Raw genomic sequence first — 12,541 nt, forward strand, 5'->3', positions numbered from 1 at the left:
GTCTTGATTACTGAAGCTTTGTAATATAGTCTGAAGTCAGGGAGCCTGATTCCCCCAGCTCCATTTTTCGTTCTCAAGATTGCTTTGGCTATTTGGGGTCTTTTGTGTTTCCATACAAATTGTGAAATTTTTTGTTCTAGTTCTGTGAAAAATGCCAGTGGTAGTTTGATAGGGATGGCATTGAATCTGTAGATTGCTTTGGGTAGTAGAGTCATTTTCACAATGTTGATTCTTCCAATCCAGGAACATGGTATATCTCTCCATCTATTTGTATCATCTTTAATTTCTTTCATCAGTGTCTTATAATTTTCTGCATACAGGTCTTTTGTCTCCTTAGGTAGGTTTATTCCTAGATATTTTATTCTTTTTGTTGCAATGGTAAATGGGAGTGTTTTCTTAATTTCACTTTCAGATTTTTCGTCATTAGTGTATAGAAATGCAAGAGATTTCTGTGCATTAATTTTGTATCCTGCTACTTTACCAAATTCATTGATTAGCTCTAGGAGTTTTCTGGTAGCATCTTTAGGATTCTCTACGTATAGTATCATGTCATCTGCAAATAGTGACAGCTTTACTTCTTCTTTTCCGATTTGGATTCCTTTTATTTCTTTGTCTTCTCTAATTGCTGTGGCTAACACTTCCAAAACTATGTTGAATAATAGTGGTGAGAGTGGGCAACCTTGTCTTGTTCCTGATCTTAGTGGAAATGGTTTCAGTTTTTCACCATTGAGGACAATGTTGGCTGTGGGTTTGTCATATATGGCCTTTATTATGTTGAGGAAAGTTCCCTCTGTGCCTACTTTCTGCAGGGCTTTTATCATAAATGGGTGTTGAATTTTGTTGAAAGCTTTCTCTGCATCTATTGCGATGATCATATGGTTTTTCTCCTTCAATTTGTTAATATGGTGTATCACATTGATTGATTTGCGTATATTGAAGAATCCTTGCATTCCTGGGATAAACCCCACTTGATCATGGTGTATGATCCTTTTAATGTGCTGTTGGATTCTGTTTGCTAGTATTTTGTTGAGGATTTTTGCATCTATGTTCATCAGTGATATTGGCCTGTAGTTTTCTTTCTTTGTGACATCTTTGTCTGGTTTTGGTATCAGGGTGATGGTGGCCTCGTAGAATGAGTTTGGGAGTGTTCCTCCCTCTGCAATATTTTGGAAGAGTTTGAGAAGGATAGGTGTTAGCTCTTCTCTAAATGTTTGATAGAATTCACCTGTGAAGCCATCTGGTCCTGGGCTTTTGTTTGTTGGAAGGTTTTTAATCACAGTTTCAATTTCAGTGCTTGTGATTGGTCTGTTCATATTTTCTATTTCTTCCTGGTTCAGTCTCGGCAGTTTGTGCATTTCTAAGAATCTGTGCATTTCTTCCAGGTTGTCCATTTTATTGGCATAGAGTTGCTTGTAGTAATCTCTCATGATCTTTTGTATTTCTGCAGTGTCAGTGGTTACTTCTCCTTTTTCATTTCTAATTCTATTGATCTGAGTCTTCTCCCTTTTTCTCTTGATGAGTCTGGCTAATGGTTTATCAATTTTGTTTATCTTCTCAAAGAACCAGCTTTTAGTTTCATTGATTTTTGCTATTGTTTCCTTCATTTCTTTTTCATTTATTTCTGACCTGATCTTTATAATTTCTTTCCTTCTGCTGGCTTTGGGGTTTTTTTGTTCTTCTTTCTCTAATTGCTTTAGGTGCAAGGTTAGGTTGTTTATTCGAGATGTTTCCTGTTTCTTGAGGTAGGCTTGTATTGCTATAAACTTCCCTCTTAGCACTGCTTTTGCTGCGTCCCATAGGTTTTGGGTCGTCGTATCTCCATTGTCATTTGTTTCTAGGTATTTTTTGATTTCCCCTTTGATTTCTTCAGTAATCACTTCGTTATTAAGTAATGGATTGTGTAGCCTCCATGTGTTTGTATTTTTTACAGATCTTTTCCTGTAATTGATATCTAGTCTCATAGCGTTGTGGTCGGAAAAGATACTTGATACGATTTCAATTTTCTTAAATTTACCAAGGCTTGATTTGTGACCCAAGATATGATCTATCCTGGAGAATGTTCCATGAGCACTTGAGAAAAATGTGTATTCTGTTGTTTTTGGGTGGAATGTCCTATAAATATCAATTAAGTCCATCTTGTTTAATGTATCATTTAAAGCTTGTGTTTCCTTATTTATTTTCATTTTGGATGATCTGTCCATTGGTGAAAGTGGGGTGTTAAAGTCCCCTACTATGATTGTGTTGCTGTCGATTTCCCCTTTTATGGCTGTTAGTATTTGCCTTATGTATTGAGGTGCTCCTATGTTGGGTGCATAAATATTTACAATTGTTATACCTTCCTCTTGGATCGATCCCTTGATCATTATATAGTGTCCTTCTTTGTCTCTTGTAATAGTCTTTATTTTAAAGTCTATTTTGTCTGATATGAGAATTGCTACTCCAGCTTTCTTTTGATTTCCATTTGCATGGAATATCTTTTTCCATCCCCTCACTTTCAGTCTGTATGTGTCTCTAGGTCTGAAGTGGGTCTCTTGTAGACAGCATATGTATGGGTCTTGTTTTTGTATCCATTCAGCCAGCCTGTGTCTTTTGGTGGGAGCATTTAATCCATTTACATTCAAGGTAATTATGGATATGTATGTTCCTATTCCCATTTTCTTAAATGTATTGGGTTTGTTATTGTAGGTGTTTTCCTTCTCTTGTGTTTCTTGCCTAGAGAATTTCCTTTAGCATTTGTTGTAAAGCTGGTTTGGTGGTGCTGAACTCTCTCAGCTTTTGCTTGTCTGTAAAGGTTTTAATTTCTCCATCGAATCTGAATGAGATCCTTGCTGGGTAGAGTAATCTTGGTTGTAGGTTTTTCTCCTTCATGACTTTAAGTATATCCTGCCACTCCCTTCTGGCTTGCAGAGTTTCTGCTGAGAGATCAGATGTTAACCTTATGGGGATTCCCTTGTGTGTTATTTGTTTTTTTTCCCTTGCTGCCTTTAATATGTTTTCCTTATATTTAATTTTTGACAGTTTTATCTTCCTTTTACTTCTGTAGTGATTTGGAAAGAATCATAGTTTTAATTTTATTTGTGTTTATCTTTAAATTTTTCATATGATCCATGTAAGTAACAAAAAAATGTTTACTCCTTTATATAATTTTTAAAATTTTGTAAAATATACATAACATAAAATTTACCGTTTAACTCTTTTTGAGTGTATAATTCAGTGGCATTAGGCACATTCACATTGTTGTACAATTGTCACCATTATCTGTCTCCAAAACTTTTTCATCATCTCAGAGTGAAACTCCACACCCACTAAACAGTAACTCCCCACTCTCCCCTTCCCCCAGTCCCTGATAACCACTATTCTACCTTCTTTCTTTATGAATTTGTATATTTTAGGTACCTCATATAAGAGGTATCATACAGTACTTGTCTTTTTGTATCTGGCTTATTTTACTTAACATAATGTTTTCAAGAGTTATCTTGTTGTAGCATGTGTCAAAATATCATTCCTTTTTAAGACTGAATATTTCATTGTATGTATACCATCTACTGCATATTGTTTATCCATTCATATGTTGGTAGACACATTTCTACCTTTTGGCTGTTGTGAATAATGTTGCTGTGAACATTTGTGTACAAATAAGTGTTTGAAATCCCTGCTTTCAATTCTTTTGGGCATATACTCAGAAGTGACATTGCTGGATCATATGGTAATTCTATGTTTAATGTTTTGAGGAACTGCCATACTATTTCCACAGTGACTGAACCTTTTACATTTCCACCAGCAATGTACAGGTGCTCCAGTTTCTCCACATCCTTGTCAGCGTTTGTTATTTCCTATTATTTTTGATAATGTCCATCCTAATGGATGTGAAGTGTATCTATTGTGGCTTTGATACTTTATGTAACTTTTATAGGCCCCATATCTTTTAGTTTTATTTCCTGTTTATTTATCCTTGAATTAAAAAATTTCTGACATACATTATATTTTTGTCGTTAGTTTACAGGTAATTTCTCATTTTAATTTTCATATATTTTCCTTGGAAAGTTGAGAGTGAGAACTCCAGTGCTTTTTTTGTTCTACCCCTTTTCTGATACTGTCCTTTCAGCAGCTAGTTTATAGGGTCATGTCAACATATCTAGGATATATTTTGGTCTGTGTTGTTATGACTTGCCAGTTAGTCTACTGTATTTTAGTTTTCATGTTTTATGCATACCTTTCAATTTAAAAGATATAACTTCCATTTAAGTAGTAAGGTATCTAGAAATTTATGATGGTGGAACATTTGCTCTGAAACAACCTTATTACCTGAAGAGAGAGATTATACAATTTAATATTTCATTGTTTTTTAATTATTTGACTTTCCCTGTTTCATTTCTTTAGTAACTTTGGGATCACTTTGAGGGCAGGGATCATGTCTCTTGAACTAATGCATTTTCCCCCATATACCTGCCACTGTGTTAAGCATACACTAAGTCCAATAAATATTGGATGAGAGATTTACATGCAGTGTTCAAAGTTGGAACAATTAAGCACTAGAGACTAGGAGGAACTAATGGTTCATTAAGTTTTTGTATTTTGTTTATTATTAGTTAGAATTCATCATATTAAATACTTAAAAATTGTTAGCTGTTTAAAAAATTTAGGTATACTTATCATTCTTTCCTACCGTTAAAAGTATCTCAGCATGTATTGGTTATTCTTATAGAGAGGAATACATTTATATTATTTAATGATAACATTTTATATTGTTCTCCATGACATTTCTATATTGGCCCCTACAATTGATTGTTTTCTTCTGTTTTGTGTTTAAATGTTTGCAGAAAAAGAAACTGCTCATGGTGTTGGGGTCCCTTGGAGACAGCATGTGCTACCATAAAAGCAACATCAGTTTGGAACAACCAGAGGCGGTGCTGGTGCACCACAGGATGGCCTTTGTCAGCATTTCGCTGTTCGCAGTCCGACTGCTGCAGACGCTTCTCCCTGTTGAAAAGGTAAGGCAGGTAGCATGGCTTATTTGTAGTTTACTGGGTGTTACAATCAGTGTCCTATTGTAAATTCCTTCTGATCATTTCACAATGTACAAAGATTATATTGGAAATGCAGAAATTGAGAAATGGCTAACATTTTTATTAGTTTTGACAAATCAATTGATAGAAAAAAATACTAATTTTTTAAGATAACTTTTAAAAACTGTGGTGTAATATGTTTAGAAAAGTGCACAGTTCAGTGCATTTTTACTAAGTGAATATATCTGTGTTTAGAAAGTGACCACCCCCCAAAACATGAAGTAGAAAATGACTAGCCTTTCAAGGCCGCTGCCCGTCGCTTACCCTCTCCTGTCCCCACCCCTGCAAGCTAAACTCCTTTCTGACTTCTGTCACCGTAGAGGGGTTTTTCCGTTTTTGAGCTTTGTATAAATAGACGTATAAAGTATGTAATTGCTCAAGATTTTTTTTTTTTTGAGATTCATTGTTGTTGTTGCTTGTAGCAGTTGTTTGTTAATTTTTATTGCAAAATACTGTTCCAGTATGTGACTGTATGTTAAAGGTGATTTTAATAGGTGTAAATATTTCTTTTAAATCATCTTATTGACTGTACTTTAAAGTGGAGGTTATATCTCTGAATTTGAACGTTGGTGGTAAAAATATCTCAAATTACTCATATGCAAGTGTTGTGTAGTGTACTTATTGCAAAAAGAAAGGTGTGGCATTGTGCTTAACTGAAGGTATGGGAAAAATTACTGCAGCTCAAGAACCATTTCCTGTGCCTTTTGTTGTCCTTTGTTATAGCCACTTGCCCTTTTGCTCCCTAGAATTCTGCAGAGCATGTAGTCTAAACTCCATTTTTTAATAACACATATGCAATATATGCAATATAGTATCAGGTCATCTGGAAAAATAAGAATAGAACATTAAATTTTAAATATAGTATTTTCCTTTAGGGAGAATAACATTTCTGTTAATTTTAATTTTTAACTTTTTTATTAATTGTTATGTTTCTGAATAACACTCTGTGTTAAAGAGTGATAATTTTCCAAGGCATAAACATTATAAATTGAAGAATTTCAGTCATGTAAGACTGGAATTGCATTTAAAATATAGGTGTCTCAACTTTACATGATAGTGTTATATAACTGAAAAATTAGTAGTGCTACAATAACTTGTTATTAAGTATTACAAATGATCAATCTATGTATAGGTTGAGGTATTTTTGGAAAAGTTACTTGTCAGTTGTACCATAGAGCTTATTTATTGCTTTTTTGATTATAGAGTTTTTTTCATCTGTATGCTTATTTGGGCAGGAATCAAAATAGAAGTCAATAATTTATTTTATTTGACTTACTTTAGTGTTAGAATAATGTAAAGCCAACTCTCCATGTCTTTTTTTTTAAGGTAGCTATTTTTTGTTTTTGTTTTTGAAGGCAAATCAGTATCTGTAATTTTGGGGAGCTCTTTTAGATATGTAGCTTGGAACTTCATTAGAACAGTAAGTGGGGTCATTGAAGAGATTGTAATTAAGGTATCAGCTTATAGATGGTTATAATTGCTTTGATTGATTAACTAAGAACTTTAGAATGAGATCTAAACAAACATGCTCTTCCATTGCTGTTAAATTTCTCCTTCAGTTTATGTAAATACAAGGTTATGCTGCCCTCTGCCTGTTGCTAGCCCACCAAAAATTGAAGTGGAATTTGGACTCTGAAACTTTCTACCTTAAAAGTGGCTTTTAAATATTTGAGTTGCCACTTACCAAATAATGTAATTTTAAAGTTGGAAAATGATATAGTATGAATCTATGTAGAGATTTCCTGAATTTGAATGTTTTGATAAAATGCCCTTGAAGACCTTTCCTGAAATTGATAATTGCTGATTTTAAATGAATTTGGAGAATACCCAGGTATAGGTTAAAATGATGCATTGGTAAATGTTATTACCAATGTTATGAATTAAAATTAAAAGTGTTCTGGTTGGGTAAATCAAATTGGTAAGACAAATGAAGTTAACTTCATATGGGGGAACCATCTGGGAAATAAGAGCTAAAAATACTGGTCCTGTGCCAGAAACAAGATCCCAGAGCATCCTAGGAACCCCTGTGACCCTTTCTCAGCCAAGCAGACTGAAGGTAAGGAAGAATTTATACCACAAGATTTTGACTTTTTTAGTGAGGTATATAAAATCTAATAATTGGGTGTAGCTGATTGATTCAGAGCAGCGTTTCTCGAAGTGTAATGTGTAACCAGACCACCCAGAGATCTTGTTAATCAGATCTTGCATATTCTGGTCTGTAAGGTCTGGATAGGGCCTGAGAATCCGTACTTCTGACAAGCCATGCCAGGATAATGCCGTGGCTGCTCTGAGTGGCAGGGTTTAGAGAAAACAGTATTATACCCCTCCTCCTCCAGCACACACGAGATGACGATGTTGACTCTTTTTTATCTAATACTGGTAATGACTTTCCACTGAAATATCGTCACTTTTAGTCCCAACTGACATGTGACTAATGCTTATATATGTAGGACCACAGTCTTCAGTCTGGGGTGTAAACTGTGATGGGTCCATTGGCCATGCAAGGATTAAACGTATGACCTTACCTTGGTGCTTTGAGTTGCTGAGAGGAGTTTCAGATGTAGGTATGCAGAGTGAAAATGTCAGAATTCCTTAATGATGGGGTGAAAAGAGGAAAGAAAGGAAATTAATACTTATTGAGTGTGATATGCCAGACACTCTGCCCAGTGCTTATTTAATTCTCACATCAGCTATTCTTATTTTTCTGCTTAGAGTCAGAGAGAGCTCTTTTAAACTAAAACACAGTGCCTTTGGAGTTAGATCCACTAGGATTTACTATCTTAGCGCAGAGCCCAACTCACTGAGTCTCCTTTGCTAATTCCTCTCTATCTTCCTAACCTCTTAAAGGGGTGGAACCCCAGGACTGGCCATGGCCCTCATGAGATATCATCCCATTTTGGTCTGTAAGTGCCGTCTATCTGCGGGCACCTCCCAAACTTACATTTTCAGGCAACACGTGTCACCTGAACCACAAACTCATATGTATACATCCAGTATCCTTTTTGACATCTTCACTCGACAGCTGATATCTCCGACTGAACATGCCCCAAAGCTTACTTCCCTGCACAAATGTGGTCTTCCTCTGGTCTTCCCTAGCTCGGTAAATGGTACCTTCATTCTAGTTGATTGTTGATCAGGAAAAACCTTAGAGTCATCCTTGATTCCTGTCTTTCACACACACTTAGATCCAGTCCCTGAGCAAAATGTGCTACTTCTCCTTTGAACGTCTCCCCAGAACCTGAACACTTCTCCCCACTCCCACCGCTGCTCCCTGAGTTAAGCCGCCATCCTGTCGTGCCTGGATTATTGCAGTGACCTCCTCCTTGGTCTCTCAGCTTCCGCCCTTGCTCTTTTCCATCTGTTCTCTCCAGACTCATCCTGAGGCTTGCTCGAAACCTTCCAGTGCTCCTTCTGAGGACAAGTCCTTATAATGACCCAAGGCCTTACCTGATCTGGCACCACTGCCCCCTGACTCCATCCCTCAGCACGAGCTCCAGTGGCCTCCTTGCTGTTAAATGTACTCTGTGTCCGAGCCTCTGTACTTGCTGTTCCCTCTTCTATGAGTGCTTTTCCCTCAGATATCCACTCCTCCAGTTCTCTGCTTAGATGTTACCTTATCAGAGAGGCCTTCCTCTGCTTCCACCTCCTGTCACTTCTCTGTTCTTCTCCATCTTTCCTATCCCCTGTTTTAAAAATTTTCTTAGCACTCCTAGCCACACTGGACAAGTATGGTTTACTCTGTGCTTTCTCCACTGGAGTGTTAACTTCGTGAGGGCAGAGGTTCTGTTTTATTTCCTGCTGTGTCCCCAGGATCTGGAATGGTGCCTGGCATACGGTAGGGGCCCAGTGAGTATTTGCTGAGTGAGCAAATAATTGGTGACTAGGTAATTTAGTTTCTCGCTCTCTCTCTCTTTTTTCCCCACTAGGAGAGTTCTTTACAGAATAAGGGAAATTTCTCTTGGCTTTATAATAGCTGCTGTCTTAATAGTTGTTTTTTTTTTTTCATGCTTAGTAACCTAAAATTTTGATTCCTTTAGCTTTTGATATTCATTTGGCAACTGCATTTCATTTAAAAGCATTATTCAGGGCTTCCCTGGTGGCACAGTGGTTAAGAATCCGCCTGCCAATGAAGGGGACATGGTTCGAGCCCTGGTCTGGGAGGATCCCACATGCCGCGGAGCAGCTAAGCCCGTGTGCCACAACTACTGAGCCCACGTGCCACAACTACTGAAAACCACATGCCTAGAGCCCGTGCTCCGCAGCAAGAGAAGCCACCGCAATGAGAAGCCTGTGCACCGCAACGAAGAGTAGCCCCTGCTCGATGCAACTAAAGAAAGCCCACGTGCAGCAAAGAAAACCTAATGCAGCCAAAAATAAATAAATAAATTTAAAAAAACCCAAAGAACAGTAATTCTAAAAAAAAAAAAAAAAAGCATTGTTTAGCAGATTTAGCTCTTAGACTTTCAGGCAGTTAATGATTATCCTTAAAATAAGTTATCCATGAAAAAATTATGACCAAACCTACTTTAATAAAGACAGCATTTCAGCCATAGTAGTGAACCCTGCCAAATGGTTTTCTCTGAACATTGAATTTTCAGGCCTTTTCATTTTCTTAATTGATACATAAAATCCTATCGCAAAGCTAGAATCATTAAAAGAAACAAAACCTAGCAAAGGGTTTTTTTAGTCTTAAATCAATTGATTTAAGTTATAAAACATACACTATTTCATTTGGGCCCCTTCATTTTATACTAATTAAAGGTCAGTCTTTTGTGAGTGTTCTAGAACTATTTTAAATACGTTGAATTTCTCCTTTCCCCTCTAAAACACAAACAAAACCAAGTAAAAATTAATTTTTGTTCGAATCCATCTATAGCTGTACTTGATTTAGTGTTATTCAATTCAATATGTAGTTAATAAGCCCTGGGCTATATCCTCAGGGGTTTATTGCATTTTTCTGGAGATTTGTGTGCACCTGCACGAAAAACTTAGAGAAAAAGGCCTGGTGCCTTCAGTTCAGTAGCAGAGGCATAAATGAGGTGTGGGCCCAGAGGGAGAGCAGTTCTGGGTGTTGATGTGGGGAAGAGGAGGTATCTTGAATCCCAGACTTTGGGAAGGAGTTGAAATTTGGACTTGGGATATTTTGGGCAGATAAAAATTGCAATGAACAAAGGTGTAGATAAATGATGTGTTGGGGAATAGAATTTTCTTTGGAAAAGCATAGACTTTGTGATAGAGAATTACTAAAAAAGTTGAACTACATTAATATTATAGTTTACTATATTTATCTAAAAATGGTTAAATTTTTTTTTTTTTTTTTTAATTTATCTAGGCAAGCCACTTTTTACCAGAGCCTATGTCAGCAGCATTATTTCTAGTTTCTTTGGACATGCCTGTTTCTTTGGAATATCCAAATATTCATGAAGCTGTTGTGGCCTATTTGGAACAGCTGAATTCTGAAAACTACAGTATTTATAAACGAACTGCAGAGGCTGTTTATTCACTTGAGTGTACCTGTAACTTCCTGTCTGATGTTGGGAAGGAGGTAAAATGTTTTGTTAATATCTCTTTAAAATTCCTTTGATAAAATATTTAGAAAATTTAACCTATAGTTTTCAAATTGATGGACATTTAACAATTGAATTCTTAGGGGTGGGATCCATTATTACTGAATGGCCCAATTATAAGATTAAAGTAAGGGTATGATTTATATAAAAGTAAAATGAAGATTTAGATTAATGAATGGTATATATTCATGAGACCAGTGGTTTTTAAAAAACAATAATTATTATCAATATCTTTATTAGTGAGTTCCTCTTTGAAGTGGCTTACTGTGGGTGAACAGAGTGACAATTGATGTAAACAGAATTATAAGGGCCATTTTAGTGCTTATTTGTAGACACATTTTTTTCCCTTAATATTTTATAGACCTTTATTTATTCACAGAAAGAGCCTGATTTTTTATTAAATAAAGCCATGAACTAGATTGTAAGGTAGTAGGATGACTTTTGATACCATGTTATAGCAATAATTATGTATGTGTTATTTATCCCTTTTAGGATATTATTTAGTATGTTATCAATTAAGGGGTTAATGAGTCTTAAAATAGACATTGACTACAATAGTTGTTTACTGTTTGAAAAGACCAAAATGGGTCCTGAAGATCTTGAAAAATCAGGAGCAAAATTTTATTCTGTTTGGCCCCTACAGTGGAGTTTTTTTGAATCTCATATTTTAAATTTTCCTATTTACTCACTATTGTTTATTTTTATTTTCCCCCCCACATCTTTATTCCACTGTATCTTGTCTCCTCCATGATAGAATTTTGAACTGCCTTTTAGTTGAATTATTTCTGTGGCATTCTGCATGGTCAGTTAATCACACACATATTGATCATTCTCTATTTTCCCTAGAACCAGTCAGGATGTTAGAAGTGGGAGGTGGATCTTAAAATACATGAGTCCTGCCTTGAGCTGCAGTTAGTAGGGGGATAAGGCCACAATTGAGCAGTTAAAGAACCATGCCACTCAGAGGTAAATAATATAAAGTCTTAAGTGGCGTTGAGTTAGGCATTTTCCCCACATTTTTGCTCCTAGGCTGACGTTTTTGGTTTGCTTGTTGAGCAGGTTGACTTAAGCAAATGAGAACAGTCTCAGGGCCTCTGGACGATCTAATTTCTTGAAGCTGCTTTGTTAGCTGTTGAGAATTTTATTGTACATGACCTTGACATTTACTGTTCCATTCTCTTCTTTTTTTAGGGAGAGAAGAATCTCTTAGAATTAGTGGAGCTGGCAGATCAAGCCTTACATAGCTTTTCCTATCATCAGCATTTCCCCCTAATAAAGGAAATCATCTGCATTTGTTCAAAGATGTAATATTTTCTTTCTTAACATGATTATATTATTATAGGGTGTGTGTGTGTGTGTGTGTGTGTGTGTGTGTAAGTTTAGGAGCAATGAAAATGAAACTGGTCTTAAATTTGTTATTTTTTAGTTTAAATTGCTTTTATATGTTTTGACCTTTAAACTGTATATGTATAGTAGCATTAGGACAGTTAACTGTTTTATTCAAGAGTAAGCTTTAAAAATGTCATGCCTGTAATCAACATGAATTATCCTTGGATTTTTATACATTTGTTTTGGTGTCTTTTCAAACAAGTATTCAAGCATATTTGTTTATTTATCTTTAACATTTTAATTAATAACTTGAATTGAGGATTTTTAAAATGTAAATTTCATTATTCCTACCTTTTATATGGATTTTTGGAAAGCATCATGCATTGGTTAATTTATTTGGGGGACATTGGAACAGATTTTTCTTTAAAACTTAGTATTTTCATTGCTTTTGGAAAGAGTAAATTCCATGGTGATAAATATCCATTAAATATGGGATTTATTTTTCTTTCTATCTATCTATCTATCTATCAATCAGTCATCTCACATAATTACCTTTTTTTGTGGTGAGAACATTGACGA

The 12,541-nt window shown here is 35.7% G+C and overlaps 1 protein-coding gene across 5 annotated transcripts in view; it reads left to right on the forward strand.

Annotated features, from left to right (window-relative positions):
- The window catches only part of RTTN (rotatin), a 142,542-nt gene that overhangs the window by 24,123 nt on the left and 105,878 nt on the right, over positions 1–12,541 (forward strand). For all 5 annotated transcript variants that reach the window (XR_009005111.1, XM_057527198.1, XM_057527197.1 and 2 more), the window contains exons 11-13: positions 4,821–4,991; positions 10,399–10,611; positions 11,825–11,937. Coding sequence is in view for 4 of the 5 variants with exons in the window: in XM_057527198.1 (XP_057383181.1) it covers positions 4,821–4,991; positions 10,399–10,611; positions 11,825–11,937 (497 nt within the window). In the remaining variant the exon portion in view is untranslated. The remainder of the gene's footprint in view (positions 1–4,820; positions 4,992–10,398; positions 10,612–11,824; positions 11,938–12,541) is intronic.

The sequence above is a fragment of the Balaenoptera acutorostrata genome, chromosome 13 (assembly GCF_949987535.1).
Source record: "Balaenoptera acutorostrata chromosome 13, mBalAcu1.1, whole genome shotgun sequence".
Classification (NCBI taxonomy): Eukaryota; Metazoa; Chordata; class Mammalia; order Artiodactyla; family Balaenopteridae; genus Balaenoptera; species Balaenoptera acutorostrata.